This window comes from Syngnathus acus, chromosome 21, assembly GCF_901709675.1.
Source record: "Syngnathus acus chromosome 21, fSynAcu1.2, whole genome shotgun sequence".
Taxonomy (NCBI): domain Eukaryota; kingdom Metazoa; phylum Chordata; class Actinopteri; order Syngnathiformes; family Syngnathidae; genus Syngnathus; species Syngnathus acus.
In genome coordinates this window covers 31,586-49,533 of record NC_051105.1, presented here as the reverse complement: position 1 = coordinate 49,533, position 17,948 = coordinate 31,586, and the positions used below count along the sequence as shown (strand labels likewise).

Genomic DNA, 17,948 nt, shown 5'->3' with positions numbered 1-17,948 from the left:
TTCATTCTACGGCCCACTTTTGTGTCGCAGAGGTGCCGAGTGTTCCCATGAAACTCGGAGTTGCAAATGTCACTAAAGACAGCGTGACAATCGCCTGGACTCGTCCCGAGTATGACGGTGGTAGCAGAGTGAAGGCTTACCTCATTGACGCTCTGGAGAAGGGGCAAACCAAATGGGTCAAGTGTGCATCAGTGAGGACCATGAGCCACACTATAAAAAGCCTAAGAGAAGGTGCAGAGTACTACTTCAGAGTGAGAGCTGAGAACCACGCTGGACTAAGTGAACCAAAGGAGATGATCGTACCGGTTATCGTCAAAGAAATTCAAGGTAATTCTTTCTCTCATCTCTTATTCTTGCACTCGTATTATTCTTGCACTCATATGCGCTGCTGTGACAAGTGAATTTCCCCGCTGTGGGATGAATAAAGTTCTATCATCATCATCATCTTCTAAAGGTATGCTTTCTAATGTACAGCGAACCGAGATGCGGCACTCAACGTGCACCGCTGCGATGACGTGTTGTATGAAACGCCAACTATTTGCCATAGAAGGAGCCTATTTTTGCTTTCAAATTCGCTGTAAGTTTATTTTGCATTTTGCTTGAATTTCAACAGAGGCTCCAGAGTTTGATTTGAAAAACTACCCCAAGAATACAGTTTACGTCAGAGCTGGTTCCGACCTTACCTTCGACGTTCCACTTTTTGGCAAGCCGATGCCGAAAGTGACTCTGTCCAAGAACAATGTTGTCATCAAGGGATCCAAAAGACTGTCGACCGAAGTCACGCCTGACAACTTAACGATTACCCTGAATGAAAGCGCAGCAAGCGACGCTGGGAAATACGAAGTAACCGCCTCAAACCCCGGCGGTGCCGCCAAGATCTTCATGAACTTTGTTGTGCTGGATAGACCTGGACCCCCGGTCGGACCTGTGGTGATTGGAGCGGTTGGAGAGACTACAGTGTACTTGAAATGGGATCCTCCAGAGTATGACGGTGGCAGCCCTGTTACCAATTACGTCGTCCTGAAACGGCAAACTAGCACTCCTACCTGGACAGAGGCGTCAACCAACGTTGCAAGAAGTGAAATCAAAGTGATGAAACTGACCAAGGGGGAGGAGTATCATTTCAGAATTAAGGCTCAGAACCGCTACGGTGTCAGCGACCACATTGACAGCAAGTCAGTTATGATCAAGCTTCCATTCAGTAAGTCAATGTGGCTTTGTTGGTTTGTCGCGGTTGGCCAATGAACATTTTCAAACGTACCATCGACTAATATGCTGTCGCTTTAATTCCAGCCGTCCCTGGACCTCCATCCACGCCTTGGGTTAGTTTTGTGTGTAGGGATAACTTGACTGTCTGCTGGAATGAACCGGTGAGCGACGGCGGGAATCCCGTGACCGGGTATCATCTTCAGATGAAGGAAAGGAGCAGTATCCTCTGGCAAAAGATCAATAAAACAGCAATACCAGGAAACCAGTTTCGGGTCACCAACATCTGCCCGGGTCTCATCTACGAGTTCAAGGTGGCAGCTGAAAATGCCGCTGGCATTGGAAAGATGAGCAAGACGTCTGATGAGGTGCTGGCGATTGATGCGTGTGGTAAGTGGCGCTCTCAGTCTTATAGTCGGAGCTTCCGTTGACATCGATGTGACTTGGCGCTCCTCTGACATCTCCAACTATAGAGCCTCCTGCAAATGTCCACGTCACCGAAGTCACAAAGAACTCAGTCAGCCTGTCCTGGCAGCGGCCCCCATATGATGGCGGCAGTAAGATCGCCGGCTATAGTGTGGAGAGGAGGGACGCCGCCAGTGGCAGATGGGTGAAGGCTAACTTCACAAATATCCTTGAGATGGGCTTCACGGTGTCTGGGCTGAACCAGGACGAGTCTTACGAGTTCAGGGTGTATGCAAAGAATGTTGTCGGCTCTGTCAGTAACCCTTCTCTTATTGCTGGCCCGGTCACTTGTATCGACGCGCACGGTGAGTGCTCATTTTCATTCCTTCTCGTATGACTGTGATTGGGCGAGTTAAGAAAAGCGCAAGGCATTGAAAATGTGATCCGTATTCTCTTGTGCAGGTGCTCCGGCCATTGATCTTCCTCCAGAGTATTTGGATGTGGTTCAGTACAAAGCCGGAACGTCAGTTAAAATCAGAGTAGGAATCCTTGCCAAACCTCAGCCAAGCATCGAGTGGCTCAAAAACGGAAAGGAGCTTGTCGCTTCTTCTTCCTCGTGTGTGGAAAACACAACCGAGTCGTCAGCCATCCTGATCAAGGATGCGACCCGCCGACACACTGGCTCGTATGAGATAAAGATCAAAAACGCGTTTGGCTCAGCGACGGCTACGGTTGCGGTCGAAATCCTCGGTATTTTGACATATTTCGCTTCCTTTTCTCACGTTGAAAAGTTTCCTCCCGTGTCTCAGTTGTGTTTGTTGAATGATGGCGCCTTTTCATGTCTCCTCAGACAAACCCGGACCGCCGGCCGGCAGCATTAATTTTAACCTCATCACAGCGGACAGAATCATCCTCCGCTGGGAGCCTGTGTGTGAGGCCGACAACGGAGGTTCCGAGGTGACGCACTACATCGTGGAGAGGCGTGAAACCAGCAGAGTGGTCTGGTCGACAGTCTCTGAGCGGCACGAGCAGACGTACATCTCCGTCGGCAAACTGGTGCGAGGAAACGAATACGTGTTCCGGGTCATGGCTGTTAACAAGTTTGGCGTGGGAGAGCCACTCGAGTCAGAGGCCGTTGTTGCAAAGAACGCCTTTGGTAAGCTTTGGAATTCAGGCTTATTTTCACTTTAGCTTTCGTCATCAAGTAAATGCAGAACTCTTGCTCGTTTTCCTGTCCCCGATCACAAGGGACAAAGGTTTCACACATCTGTTCTTTGTGCATTTCCATCAGTCACTCCGGGACAGCCACATACGCCTGAGGTGAACATCATCACCAAGACTTCTATGGTGGTCGAATGGGAAAGTCCAGGTGTGGACGGCGGAAGCACAGTTACTGGCTACTACTTGGAGAGACGTGACAGGAAGAGTTTGCGCTGGATCCGAGTTTACAAAGACCCCGTTCCAGACCATAAGCAGACTGTCTACCATCTCACCGAAGGAAATGAGTACCAGTATCGCGTCTGTGCCATTAACAGGGCTGGAGAAGGACCCTTCTCTGACGGATCCGACTTCTATAAGGCTGCAGATCCCGTTGGTAAGTGATCCCAGACGCTGGCTGCTTCCAAAATGTCAATCGAGGACCACCTGTGCCCATCAATTCATTTGGCTCACAGATGCTCCAGATGAGCCTTGCAAGCTGAAGGTGATGGATTCCACAAAGACCTCCATCACTTTGGGCTGGTCCAAGCCAGAATGGGATGGAGGCAGTGAGGTGACCTGCTACATGGTGGAGAAGCTGGTGGAGGGAGAGGAGAATTGGACCATGGTTACTTCAAAGGGAGAGGTCAAGATGACGGAATATACTGTACACGACTTACAGCCGGACGTGAACTACTTTTTCCGAGTTTCTGCTGTCAACTGCGCGGGCCGTGGGGAACCTCTGCAGATGACTGAGCCTGTACAGGCTAAAGATATCTTGGGTAAGTGACATTGCAGACTTGAGAAATGTCTTTCCTTTTTGTTTGTTTGTTGTTAAATGACCGTGATATCGTTTTCACAGAGGAAGCCCAGATTGACTCAGATGTGGCCGTGAGAACTCACTACATTGTGAAGGCTGGCAAGGATGTGGAGCTCTCTGTTCCTTTGAAGGGTCGACCATCACCCGACGCTTCTTGGAGCAAAGGGGATTTATGTATCGACAACAACCCCTCTTATGAATTCCACCACTCGGACACCACCGCAGTTCTCGTCATGCGTGATGTCACCAAGCTCGACACTGGAAAATATACGGTCAAGATTGCGAATGGCGTAGGAGAGCCCAAGACGCTAACCTTGTCCGTGAAGGTCCAGGACCGTCCAGCTCAGTGCAGGAACCTGACACTGAAAAACGTAACCCGTGGAAAAGTCACGCTTTGCTGGGAAACGCCACTCCTCGATGGCGGTGCTGAAATCACAAACTACATTGTAGAGAAGAGGGACTCTTCAAAGAGATCATACTCTGCAGTCACAAGCAAATGCGTCGACACCACCTACACGATTGAAGATCTCTCTGAAAAGACATTGTACTTTTTCCGTGTACTCGCAGAGAATGAGAATGGTGTCGGTGAACCATGTGAAACACTTGAACCCGTCAAGGCTGCAGAGACTCCCGGTCCAGTCAAATGTGTTTCTATGAAGGATTCCTCCAAGACCTCAGTCACCCTGCAGTGGCTTAAGCCTGATTACGACGGCGGCAGCATCATCTCCGACTACATCGTTGAGAAGAAAGCCGCGGGCGAAGACTGGACACTTGGAGGAACGGGCCGACACTGCGAGTTTGAGGTGCAAAAACTTAAGGAGCACTCCGACGTGTTCTTCAGAGTTGCGGCCCGAAATGAGAAGGGTCAGGGTGACTTTGTCAAGATAGGTCCAATCAAGGTCGTCGACTATGTTATCACACCCGAAGCGAGCCTCGCAGACTACCCGGATGGAAGAATCTGTGTTCGCTTAGGGCACAATGTCCACATTGAGCTGCCCTACGTAGGTAAACCCAAGCCGTCAGTCTCGTGGCTGAAGGACAACCTTCCTCTGAAGGAAAGCGATCAAATCCGCTTCAAGAAGACAGCGAACAAAGTGACGCTAATGATAAAGAGTGTGAAGAAAGAGAATGAGGGTAAATTCACACTTACTCTTGACAACAAAATCAACAGAAAGTCCTTCCACATCCACGTCATTACCCTCGGACCCCCATCGAAGCCCCTCGGACCCATCCGCCTTGATGAAGTCAGAGCGGAAAGCATCATGATCTCCTGGGATGAGCCCAATGACGACGGCGGCGGAGACGTCAGCTGCTATACTGTCGAGAAGCGTGACACCTCTCAGCCTGACTGGAAGATGGCTTGTTCCAGGGTGGAGGGAACTCAGTTCCAAGTGCCCAACCTGGTCAAGGGTGTCCAATACCAGTTCAGAGTGTGTGCTGAGAACAGGTACGGTGTCAGTGAGCCCCTGGTCTCACAGATGGTGATTGCCAAGCACCAATTCAGGCCCCCAGGCCCACCAGGCAGGCCTGTTGTGTATAACGTCACCAACGACGGCATGACAATCCAGTGGGAGAAGCCTCTCTATGATGGCGGTACACCCATCCAGGGCTTCCATGTGGAGAAGAGGGAAAAGAACAGCATCATGTGGCAGAAGGTGAACCTAGTGCTCATCAGAGAAACCGATTACAGGATCCTGGGTCTCATCGAAGGCCTCGAGTACTCGTTCAGAGTGTATGCACAGAATGATGCCGGCTCCAGCCGGATGAGTGATGAGAGCAAGCCCGTCATGGCCGTCAGTCCCGTCGGTGAGTGCCGCCGACTCTGTCCATAGGCCTACATCATGTAGCTCAACTTATTCGTCAACCAATAACCTCTTCACAAGGATCCTTTGGGAGACTAATTATGAACTGGACTTTTGTCTTTCAGATCCTCCAGGCCAGCCCGACTACACTGACGTGACGAGTGACTCGATCACGCTGAAGTGGGATGCGCCCAAACGTGACGGCGGCAGTAAGATCACTGGCTACAACATTGAGAAACGACAGGGTCACGGTCGTTGGTTCAAGGCCAACTTGACTGATGTCCACGACTGCCAGCACACTGTGACTGGTCTGACAATGAACGAGCGCTATGAGTTCAGGGTGATTGCCAGAAATGCCATCGGTGTCGTCAGTCCCCCGTCCAACTCGTCTGGTTTGATTGTGGTCAGAAGCGAGAATGGTAAATGAAGATAAGCCAGCGAGAGTGATGAGATGATGATGATGATGCATTGATTGTGAAATACCTTTTTTTCTAAACCAGCTGCTCCGCACATTGAATTTGGCCCGGAGTATTTTGAGGGTTTGACTGTCAAAGCGGGTGACAACATCAGGGTGAATGTGGCGATCACCGGGCGGCCTGTTCCCAAAGTGATCTGGTACAGAGACGGCGTGGAAATCACCCAAAGGATGATGGATATTATCACCGCTCCTGGATACAGCACTCTTTTCATCAGAGATGCTGACCGTACCCACCGCGGTCTCTACACGGTCGAAGCGACTAATGGATCGGGCAGCAAGAAGGAGAATCTTCTGGTTCAAGTACAAGGTGTGTCGTCGTTTCTGTACATTATAGTAGTATATTCACAAGCGATCGATGTATTACCTCTAACTTCGACTTTCATATGTGATGCAGACACACCTGGAGAACCAGTAGGACCCATCGTGTTTAGCAACATCTCAGAGGGCAGATGTACCCTCTCCTGGAATCCGCCAGAGAACAATGGCTGCTCGGAAATTTCACATTACATCATTGAGAAGAGGGAAACATCCAAAATCTCTTGGGCATTAATGTCTGATGACTGTCACGAGTGCACGCTCACTGCAACCAAACTCGTAAAGATCAACGAGTACCAATTCAGGGTCTCAGCTGTCAACAAGTTTGGTGTTGGCAGACCGTTGGAATCCTGCCCTATTATTGCACAGCTGCAATACAGTAAGTCAAAAGAATGACATTTTGACCAAATCTTTTTTTTTGGGGATTGAACATACAAACACACTACCCGAAAGGTTAAACATCGGAAAGAAGAGAAAATGATCGGCCGTTGCGATTGAAAGCTCTGCTCTGCGTGTTCATCCTTGATTCTGGTCTTGACATATTTCCATTCACAATTTCCTCCCAGGTACCCCCGATTCTCCAGGCACTCCGGATGCCACCGAGGTCACAGGGGAAAGCATAACATTGGCCTGGACTCCTCCAACATCAGACGGAGGAAACCCCATCCAACATTATATACTGGAAAAACGAGAGAAGAAGACTGTCCGGTTCTACAAGGTGCTTTCAAAGAAACCCATCACCGAATGTGCTCACAGGGTTTCTCATCTCACTGAGAATATGGAGTACGAGTTCCAGGTGATGGCTGTGAATGATGCCGGTATTGGTTCTCCGAGCAACATCTCCTTGCCCATCAAAGCTGTCGAACCAAAGGACATCCCATGCGCTCCATCCGTGGTCTGTGTGTCCGACTCCACAAATACCTCTATCAGTCTGGAATGGAGCAAGCCTGCAGATGACGGAGGTTCTGATATCCTGGGATACATCGTCGAGATGGTTAAAGCAAATGAACTCGACTGGCATAGAGTCAATGAAGAGCTCGTGGCCGAAACAGAGTACACGGTGACTGGTCTACAAACTGGGGTTGCGTACAAGTTCCGCGTTGCCGCTGTAAATCAAGTCGGAAGAGGCGAGGACATGGCAACTCTAGAACCGGCTCAGGCCGTTGACAGACTCACACCGCCAATGGTTGATATTGATGCCTCCTTCAAGCAAACGCATGTTGTCAAGGCTGGAGGTTCAGTGAAACTAAGTGTACAATTCAGGGGAAAGCCAGTTCCTGTCGCCACCTGGCTGAAAGAAGAAGGAGAAGTGGGTGTGATGTCCGAGGTCATAACTGCAGAGGGCAGCAGTACTCTACATATTGAAAACTGCTCGAGGAACGATACAGGCAAATACACTGTTAACTTGGATAACAGCAGCGGTAGCGAGTCCATGACTTTCACCCTGAAGGTCATGGACACTCCCGGAGCTCCTGAGGCTTTAGCCTTCCACGAGGTGTCCAGAGGCTCAGTCACCCTTGCGTGGCAGCCTCCGCTCAATGACGGCGGAGCGCGAATCCAACACTACATTGTGGAGAGACGCGAGGCCACCCGTCGCGCTTGGACACAGTCTGGGGGAAAATGCACTCAGAATATCATGAAAATCCAGGATCTCCTGGAGGGAGTGCCATACTTCTTCAGGGTCTCTGCAGAGAACCAGCACGGTGTCGGCGAAGCATTGGAGATGACAGAGCCTGTCGTCGCCACTGCCGAGCCAGCGCCACCAAAGAGAGTGGACATTGTAGACACAACAGACAGCTCGGTGTCACTGAGCTGGCTGAAGCCGGAGCATGACGGCGGAAGCCGTATCCAGAGTTACATCATCGAGGCCAGGGCGAGTGGGACGGATAAATGGTTTGTGGTTGGCAACACCAAGAACCTCTCCTACGTGGTTGATAAGCTCAACAAGGGCCACGAGTATCACTTCCGTGTGAAAGCCAAGAATGAGTCCGGCCTCAGCAGGCCCCGGGAAAATCCAGCCCGGGTGTTGGTCAAAGAGCCTCACATTGAACCGGCAGCTGATCTCAGTGAGATCATCAATCAGCTGATCACATGCAGCTCTGGCAGTAGCTTCACAATTGATGTTCCTATTAGCGGGCGACCTGCTCCCAAGGTAGCCTGGAGACTGGAGGAGATGAGGTTGAAGAACTCTGAAAGAGTTTCAATTCAAGTAACGAAAGACAGAACGAGCATATCAGTCAAGGATGCCATGAGGGGTGATGGAGGAAAATACTACCTGACCCTGGAGAATGTTGCCGGAACCAAGACCTTTACTATAGACGTCAACGTCATCGGTAGACCCAACCCTCCGACGGGGCCTGTCGAAATTTCAAATATCACCTCCCAATCCTGTGTCGTTAACTGGGATGCGCCAGAGGATGACGGCGGCACCGACATAACCAACTACATCGTGGAGAAGCGTGAATCTGGTTCCAGTGCCTGGCAACTGATCAACTCCAGCGTGAAGCGCACGTCTCTGCATGTCAGTCATCTGACAAAGTACATGCAATACACCTTCAGGGTCTCTGCCGAGAATAGATTTGGCATCAGCAAGCCGACTGAGTCTCAGACCGTCGTCGCAGAGCATCCTTACAGTAAGTACAATTTCTAAATTGGCAAGACAATGGTAAAAGTCGTGAGTCGCTAAGAGAATTCACGTTTGACTGTTGTAGCACCTCCTGGAGCACCAACAAGGCCATGTGTCTTTAATATCTTTGCCAACACAATGACCTTGAAATGGGAGGAGCCCTATCACGATGGCGGCAGCAAGGTGACAGGTTACTGGATCGAGAAGAAAGAGAGAAATAACATTCTGTGGGTAAGGGAGAACAAGATTCCGTGCTTTGAGTGCTTTCATAAGGTGGAAGACCTCGTCGAAGGTCTAGAGTACCAGTTCCGAGTTTATGCGATGAACAGTGCTGGTCTGAGCAAGGCCAGTGAAGCCTCTAAAGGAGCAGTCGCCCAAAACCCTGTCGGTGAGTAACGCTTGCCACGCAAACATTGACCGCTTCCGACCTATGACCGATACGACTTCACGTCTTTGTTTTTAGATTCACCGAGTAAGCCAGAAGTGACAAATGTAACCAGGACCACAGTGTCGCTCAAATGGTTGGCTCCGCTCAATGACGGCGGCAGTCCAATCGTAGGATACGTCATTGAACGAAAGCCATACACTTTGACTGGCGAGGGCCGTTGGCTGAAGTGTAATTACACAAATGTGACGGACACTTTCTACACTGTTACCGCCCTGGGAGAAGGAGAACCCTACGAGTTCAGAGTCATTGCCAAGAATGCCAACCAAGTCTTCAGCACCCCATCAGATTCCACTGGCTCTGTGCAGTGCAAGACTGACTTTGGTAAGCTACTTTGATTATTTGTGCGAAAACAAGCCAGCGATTCAATGTCAGATAATATGTGACAAATGCCCGCGCTGACCACCGTGCAGATGCAACTTGTGTCAATGCGCTTATATTGTGCGACAGAACCTCCAAAGGCTCACCTCGACGGCAAACTACTGTCTGAAGTTGTCACGGTGAGAGCTGGCTCAGATCTGGTTCTGGACGCTGCCGTGGGTGGCAGGCCTGAGCCCAAAGCTTCCTGGTCCAAGGGCAACAGGGAACTCGAGTTATGCGAGAAGTACCATCTGCAATACACATCCAACCGGGCAATGGCTATCGTCAAGTTCTGTGACAGAGATGATACCGGAAGGTATATTCTCACTGTTAGGAACGTGAGTGGAACAAAGACTGCTGAAGTCAACGTCAAAGTACTTGGTGAGTATCCCTGCACTCTGTTCTCCAATCAAACTCCTTGTGAGACGAGAAAACGACTGACGACACAATGACTGTTTCTAGACACTCCGGGAGTGTGTGAAGGCAGCATCGAAATCAGCAAGATAACAGAGGAGTCGTGCACTCTGAGCTGGAAGCCTCCTTTGGAAGATGGCGGTGATGAGGTGTCCCACTACCTCGTGGAGAGAAGAGACACCAACAGACTTAACTGGGTTTTCATGCATACCGAGTGCAAGGAGCTGGCTTGCAGCATCACGGGGCTTTTCAAGAACACAGAATACCTGTTCAGAGTCCGGGGAATCAACAAGTACGGCGCTGGTGTCCCCCTTGTCTCCAATCCCATGGTTGCCAAGAACACTTTCAGTGAGTGTCCCCATGCAACTGTTGTAAAATGTGTGTAATATACACTTTTGTTTTTTGACGTCGTTTGCAGTTGAAGTTGCTGCCGAGGAGTTTCCTAAACGTAAACGGCCGGTTTGGTGGATCGTAACCTTACTGTAACCGACTACATGAGCGAAACTCTTTGTTCCAATATTCCGCACAACCTGCCCTTTGTCACTTATCATTATTATAACGTCAACCTGTCGCAGTTGTTGTTTCAAACCTCGAGTTGTCTCCTCACAGCTGTGCCATCGCCACCCAGTGCACCTGAGATCCTGGTGTCTGGAAAGGACTTTGCAACCATTGAGTGGATGAAGCCTGAGAGTGACGGTGGCAGCCCGTTGCTCCACTATCTTGTTGAGAAGCGTGAGAAGAAGAGCGCTCGCTGGGTGAAGGTGAACAGGAACGGAGCACATCTCGACACCACGCTGAAGGTGTCCGGTTTGACCGAAGGCAACATATACCAGTTCAGGGTGACGGCCATCAACAAGGCTGGAGAGAGTGAACCGAGTGAGGTTTCACTCTACGTTGTCTGCAGAGAGCCAACGTGTAAGTTTGTTTTGGTCCTAATACGCCAGCAATCCAAAAGAGCTTGGCAAACGAAGTCTGTCGGTGACACGCTCACTTTGCATCCGACGCATTTCAGCTCTGTCTTCTCTCATCGTAGGCACCCCATCTCCCCCCTCGGTACCTCGTATCACTGACACGCACGCTGACAGCATTAGCTTGGCCTGGTCTCGCCCTGTGGAGGATGGAGGAGCTGATGTGCTGGGCTATTATTTGGAAATGCGGGAAGCTGGAACACAGGAGTGGACAAAGGCCCACGAGAAGACACTGCGCACTTTAGAGCACACAGTGACCGGACTTTGCTCAGGCAAGAAGTATTGCTTCAGAGTGGTCGGCATCAACATCAACGGCATCGGAGACTTCAGCGAGCACTGTGCCGAAACGGAGCCGGTCGAGAGAATTGGTACGTTTTTTTTCTTTTTCTTTTTCTTTTCCTTTTTCCCATTCAGTCGTGACAATACGGATTACTCTACTGCTAAGGAATAGAGAGCAGGTTGAACCCGCTGGCAAATTTACAAAGTCACAGATAGACCTTGGAGAAAGATGAATTAATACGCACGCGTGTTGCAGTTCAGCAACCTTATTTGTCATTACCTTGACCCAATAGAAACTCCTGACTTGGAGCTCCCTGATGAGCTGAGGAAGACCATCTGCCTGCGGGCCGGTGGTTCTCTACGCCTCTTTGTCAATATTACCGGCCGTCCTGCTCCGACAATCACTTGGAGCAAGCAGGGCGTTGACCTTAACAGCCGAGGCTTCGTAGAAGTCACCCACAAGTCAACCACACTGATCATCGATAAGGTCCATCGGTACGATGCGGGAAAATACACACTGGTGGCTGAGAACTCTGCTGGCAAACAGGAAGTCCATATCCTCGTCAAAGTCTATGGTAAGCGGATATTAAAAAAAGGCATATGTCACGAGCGTGATTATTTAGGAACGTCGTTTGTAAATGGCAAACGTTTTGCAATTCTAGACACTCCAGGACCGACGGGACCGATCAAGATCAAGGAACTGACCAAAGAATATGCCACCATCTCCTGGGAAGGCCCCTGCGTTGATGGCGGCGCCCCTGTCAACAATTATATCATCGAGCGGCGCGAAGCCTCCATGAGAGCCTACAAAACTGTTACTTCCAAGTGCAGCAAGACATCTTTCAAGATTGATGGCCTGATGGAGGGCATGTTGTACTACTTCCGAGTCCTACCTGAAAACATTTACGGTGTCGGCGAGCCTCGCGAGACATCGGATGTGATCCTGGTTTGTGAGGTGCCTCACCCGCCGCGCAAATTTGAGGTGATTGACGTCACCAAAAGCACAGTTTCGTTGAGCTGGGAGAAACCTGAGCATGACGGAGGCAGCAGACTTACGGGTTACATTGTCGAGGCTTGCAAATTTGGTACTGACAAGTGGATGAAGGTGGCCTCGCTCAAGCTAACTGACTTTGAGCACACAATTGAGAAGTTGAATGAGAAGGAGCAGTACTTGTTCAGAATCAAAGCCATCAACAGTCGAGGCGCCAGCGAAGCAAAGGAGCTCGTTACGCCTGTGACCGTACAGGAACAAAGAGGTGAGCAGCAGCAGCAGCATTGTCTCATGGTTATCGCATTGTTTATTCGTTTTCGTCAAACCCGTGAGGACAAAGTGCGATGAAACATGGTTTTAGTCTTTACAAAAGACTTGACTTGTTTTACAGTGATGCCTGCGGTGGATTTCACCAGCCTTCCCCAGAAAACTATTCACGTTCTGGCCGGTAAAACCCTAGAGCTGGACCTACCGATCATCGGCAGGCCTCCCCCCTCCTGCATCTGGTTCTTTGGTGACAACAGGATCAAAATCACAGATCGTGTCAAGATTCAGAGCACTGGCAAGTTTTGCAAACTAACCGTTTCCAACACAACCATCGACGACACTGGAAACTACACCCTGGAGTTGAAGAACACTGTTGGTGTCACCAGCGAGGTCATCAAAGTTGTCATTCTCTGTAAGGAAAGCCCCGCAGATGGGCATTAACTTGGATTTGTTTACATACTCTGTATGTTCGGGTGAAATATGGACAGAGGTGGGTAGAGCAGCCAAAAATTGTAGTCCAGTAAGAGTACGGTTTGTTTCGTGGTAATATTACGTCTCAAGTAAGAGTAGTCCTCCAAAGAATTACATGTATGATTAAGAATTATATATGTACGTATGTAGAAGTGAAAGGAAAGAGTATGTTATATCAATTTAACTTTGGCAAGTACAATTTATCCCAAGTTACTTGAGTTAATGTTTCAAAGTCAACGCAAGTCACTTAAGTTAGTGTCATAAAGTCAATGCAGCACGTTACTGCCCTTCTCTGACCTTTCATCTGACGACGTGAGAAGCGTGGTTTGGATGATTTTGCAGTGACACACTATCATTTTCTCCTAGCCAAACCTGACGAACCAAAAGGACCAATCAGATTTGATGAGATTGACGCAACCACAGTCACCTGTAGCTGGGATCCTCCCGCTAGGGATGGCGGAGCTCCCATCAGCGGCTATGTGGTGGAGCAACGAGATGCCCACAGACCAGGCTGGGTGCCGGTTTCTGACTCTGTCAGCCGACCCACCTTCAAATTTGAGAACCTGACTGAGGGAGATGAGTACGTCTTCCGTGCGGCTGCTGTGAATCGCTATGGGACCGGAGATTTCTTGCAGTCTGAAATTGTTACCTGCAGGAGTTTGACAAGTAACAGCATTTTTTTTCGTTGTAATTTATTCCACAAGCGTATGTAACCATAAGTCTTGGCACAAGGCTAACACGATTCTCCGTCTTTTGCAGATGTGTCCGGATCTCCTGGCCGGCCGACCATTTTTGATGTTTCGCGTGATGGTATGACTGTTGCCTGGAATCCACCGGAAGAGGATGGTGGGCTCGAGGTTTCTGGTTATATTATCGAGCGCAAAGAAGTCAGGGCTGACAGATGGGTGCGTGCCAACAAGCACCCTGTCACCATGAATAGATACCGCTCCACAGAGCTAATCGAAGGCCTAGAGTACGAACACAGAATCATTGCCATCAATGCCCGTGGATTAAGCAAACCGAGCTTGCCTTCGAAACCAGCTGTGGCATCAGATCCCATTGGTGAGACCAAACAAGAAAAAATGTCCTCTTTTCTGCATTTTGTCAAGTACAAACAGTGTTTCAATACATTTCATGCAAACAGCTAAATCGGTACAAACGGAACATCCATATTTCTGTCCCGGTCAGATCCACCCGGTTGCCCCCAGAACCCTCGGGTCACGGAAACCACCAAGTCATCTGTATCCCTGGCTTGGAGTCCCCCTGATGATGAGGGAGATGCAAGAGTGGACGGTTACCTCATTGAGATGCAGAAGGTGGGCACTATGGCGTGGCTCAAATGCAACACCACACCCTCTCTGATATGCGAGTACACCCTGACCAACATGCCACAAGGAGAGGAGTTCAAATTCCGAGTACTGGCCTGCAACGCGGGCGGTTCTGGGGAGCCTGCCGAAGTTCCCGGAACTATGACTATCACAGAGATGTTTGGTAAGCGCACACAAGAATGGACACACTAGGTGAACAAAATGAGTTTTGTTGTTCAGGAAAGTCAATGAAAAGTAACTGTTCCATTTCTGTACTCGGCTTGTACAGAATCTCCCGATTGTGAACTCGAGCTGAAATACAAAGATGTGTACGTGGTCCGTCACGGTGGAGTGGTCCGGCTCTCTCTTCCCATTAAGGGCAAACCTCGCCCTACCTGCTCATGGTCAAAGGACAGCGGGGCGGTGTCAACCAAGGCCATGGTTGCTTACACTGAAGACACCAGCGAACTGGTGATCAAAGGAGCCGAGAGGAGCGACTCTGGTGTGTATGAGCTTCTTCTGGAAAATGAAGTTGGCAAGAAGAAGGCCCAAATCAAGGTCAAAGTGATTGGCCGTCCAAGTGCTCCGGAAGGACCGTTAACGTTTGAGGAAATCCAGGCCAACTCTGTAAAGGTGTCCTGGAAATCACTCACCGATGATGGCGGCGCAGAGATACTTGGTTACATTGTCGAAAGAAGAGAGGTCACCAGAAATGCCTGGTACACTGTGGACAGCAGGGTGACAGATCATCAATTGCTTGTCAAGGGCCTAAATGAAGGAACAGAATATCACTTTAAGGTTACCGCCGAGAACTCTTTTGGTATTGGCCCATCTCTGAAGTCAGAGCAACCGCTAGTGCCCAAGACTCCACTTTGTAAGTATTCTGGCCCCACCCCATCATTTGTTTACCAGAATTCTCTCATCGGCATTTGTTGAGCCGGGAAACTTTTGTTTGAAAAACAGGTCCACCGGAGCCATCCGGCGCACCGCTAGAAATCATGGATGTCACCAAAAGCTCTGTGGCACTGGCGTGGTGCAGACCAAAGGACGATGGAGGTTCTTCCATCAAGGGCTACTTTGTTGAGTACAAGGAGGTGTCTGCGGAGCAATGGTCTCGTCACCCCGCCAGGATTCCCGCCACAATGTTTACCCTGTCTGGACTCAGAGCAAATGCAGACTATCAATTCCGCATTTTTGCTGTCAATGATATTGGAGAGAGCGAAGCTGGACCTGTGTCAGAGACCGTCACGTGCAAAGATCCGTTTGGTGAGTCACCATGTGACGAAAGTCAGGAGCATAAATTGGATGACTAACGATACTAAGCAGATTCCTGTCAGAGATGTCCCCTAATACGTATCAAGAATTATAATCCCTCATCTCTCTCACTCGCTACCTTTGGTGGCACAGACAAACATCTGGTTGTTTTGCGCCTTTGTACCGTGCAGATAAACCAAGCCAGCCAGGTGAAATTGATACAACAATGGTAACTCAAAATTCCATCGCCGTTCGCTGGCAAGCTCCAGAGTGTGACGGTGGAAAGGAGGTCCTGGGCTATTGGGTGGAATACCGAAAGTCCACTGAGAGCACCTGGAAGAAATGCAACAAGGAGAGGCTGACAGAACAGGAATTTACCATCCGTGGTCTGGCCGAAGCTACCGAATATGAGTTCAGAGTATTAGCTGAGAATGACACCGGGATAAGCAGGCCTCGACGGACAGCCGCTTGCATCAAGACCAAACTGAGCGGTGCGTATACCCATCGCTGATATGAAAGTAGCAATTGTATAGTTGGCATGAAACAATAGTAAGACACCTTTTCACATTTTGTGCATTTTTTTCTGCTCGCTATTTTTACATAGTCGAGACCAAACCGAGTCTGAGAAAAGAAATGGACGAAGTCACAGAGAAACTGGGACAGCCTGCTGTCATGAAGTGCCAGATTATTGGCAGGCCGGTTCCTGAGATCAAGTGGTACCACGCAGGCAAGGAGATTGTCGAGTCCCGCAAATACGAGATGAGCTCCGATGGCCGTAACCACTCCCTCTCCATCATGACTGATCAACAAGAGGATGAGGGAGAATACACCTGTAAGGCTACCAATGATGCCGGCGAAGCAGAAACCAAGGGAGTTCTTTTACTGGAAGCTGCCCCGTCCTTCCACTCTGACTACCCATTGAAGAGCACGTACTACGCCGGTCTAGGAACGACCCTACGCATCCACGTTGTGTACATTGGGCGTCCCGTGCCAAAGATTTTGTGGCTCCAAGAAGCAAAGACCCTGGAGAACTCCGAGGACATCAGTATCGAGACCACGGAGCATTATACCCACCTCATTATCAAGAATGTGCAGCGCAGGATCCATGGAGGAAAATACAGGATCCGACTGCACAATCACTTTGGCAGGGCCGACACTGCGTTCAACGTTGAAATCTACGGTATGATTTTATCCTCATAACTCAGCGAGTACCACCTTTGCCTTTGTAAAAAGTGACAATGATTACAGTACACCCTAACCCTTTGTTTGCAGACAAACCCGATATCCCCCAGGGTCCCATCGTTCTGGAGGCCCTCCTAAAGAACTCTGTCATCATCACCTGGAAGCCTCCCAAGGACGACGGCGGCTGCATGATCACCAACTACATTGTGGAGAAGCGCGAGGACAAAGAAGGAAGCGAGTGGGAATTGGTGTCGTCGTCCATTAATGGCACATCCTGCCGCGTGCCCAACCTTACCGACAGTGCCGGATACTTTTTCCGAGTATACGCTCAGAATCGCTATGGCAACAGCGAGCCGCTTGAACTCATCACACCTATACTCATCAAGAGCCAATTGGGTTCGTTCAGCCCCCAAGAAAATGTTCAACAAAATCAGCCGGTGTTACTTACTATACTGACAAAGCGGGTTTTTTTGTTTTGTTTTGTTTCTGTCCACAGAGAAACCGACACCGCCTCAGTCAATAACTGTTTCTGGAATCACCAAGGATTCCTGCGTAGTCTCCTGGAAGCCTCCGATCAGTGACGGTGGCTCCAAAATCAAGAGCTACTACCTTGAGAAGAAAGAAAAGAAGGATAAGAAGGAATGGGGTGAATGGATGCCCGTGACTACAGATGAGATCAAGCAGACAGTCTTCTCTGTCAAATCCTTGTCAGAGGGCATAGAACATCTATTCCGGGTGAAGTGCGAGAACCTCGGAGGACAAAGTGACTATAGTGAGGAAAGTCCTTCCATCGTTCCCGCCACAGCCGTCGATGTCCGAGCGCCTGCATTCAAGGAGGAATTGAGGAACATGAGTGTCAAACACAAGAGCAATGCCACACTCGTCTGCAAGATCACAGGTCAGCCAAAACCAGTGATCAAGTGGTTCAGACGAGGAAAGGAGGTCCATTCAGACGGAAAGAAGATCAAGATTCAAGAATTCAAGGGAGGTTACCACCAACTGGTCGTCACCGAAGCGGATGAGGAAGACTCGACCGTGTACCAGATCAGGGCCACCAACCAAGGAGGTTCCATCTGTGCTACCGTCTCTCTGGATGTTGAAAGTAAGGAAATAGTGTACGCGGCGCGGCACAGTGCATACAACTTTTCACAACGGTTGTTC

The 17,948-nt window shown here is 49.7% G+C and overlaps 1 protein-coding gene across 2 annotated transcripts in view; it reads left to right on the top strand.

Moving 5' to 3' along the window:
- The window catches only part of LOC119139825 (titin-like), a 116,565-nt gene that overhangs the window by 91,829 nt on the left and 6,788 nt on the right, over positions 1–17,948 (top strand). For both annotated transcript variants that reach the window (XM_037280826.1, XM_037280825.1), the window contains 31 exons: positions 31–327; positions 614–1,201; positions 1,294–1,596; positions 1,680–1,976; positions 2,074–2,361; positions 2,462–2,767; positions 2,903–3,205; positions 3,285–3,590; positions 3,671–5,434; positions 5,556–5,849; positions 5,931–6,215; positions 6,303–6,602; positions 6,790–8,856; positions 8,935–9,237; positions 9,313–9,618; positions 9,745–10,035; positions 10,117–10,416; positions 10,678–10,983; positions 11,102–11,404; positions 11,609–11,890; positions 11,978–12,571; positions 12,698–12,985; positions 13,411–13,710; positions 13,804–14,106; positions 14,233–14,535; positions 14,641–15,225; positions 15,315–15,617; positions 15,797–16,096; positions 16,210–16,785; positions 16,878–17,183; positions 17,284–17,889. In XM_037280826.1, coding sequence (XP_037136721.1) covers positions 31–327; positions 614–1,201; positions 1,294–1,596; positions 1,680–1,976; positions 2,074–2,361; positions 2,462–2,767; positions 2,903–3,205; positions 3,285–3,590; positions 3,671–5,434; positions 5,556–5,849; positions 5,931–6,215; positions 6,303–6,602; positions 6,790–8,856; positions 8,935–9,237; positions 9,313–9,618; positions 9,745–10,035; positions 10,117–10,416; positions 10,678–10,983; positions 11,102–11,404; positions 11,609–11,890; positions 11,978–12,571; positions 12,698–12,985; positions 13,411–13,710; positions 13,804–14,106; positions 14,233–14,535; positions 14,641–15,225; positions 15,315–15,617; positions 15,797–16,096; positions 16,210–16,785; positions 16,878–17,183; positions 17,284–17,889 — 13,953 coding nt within the window. The remainder of the gene's footprint in view (positions 1–30; positions 328–613; positions 1,202–1,293; positions 1,597–1,679; positions 1,977–2,073; positions 2,362–2,461; positions 2,768–2,902; positions 3,206–3,284; positions 3,591–3,670; positions 5,435–5,555; positions 5,850–5,930; positions 6,216–6,302; positions 6,603–6,789; positions 8,857–8,934; positions 9,238–9,312; positions 9,619–9,744; positions 10,036–10,116; positions 10,417–10,677; positions 10,984–11,101; positions 11,405–11,608; positions 11,891–11,977; positions 12,572–12,697; positions 12,986–13,410; positions 13,711–13,803; positions 14,107–14,232; positions 14,536–14,640; positions 15,226–15,314; positions 15,618–15,796; positions 16,097–16,209; positions 16,786–16,877; positions 17,184–17,283; positions 17,890–17,948) is intronic.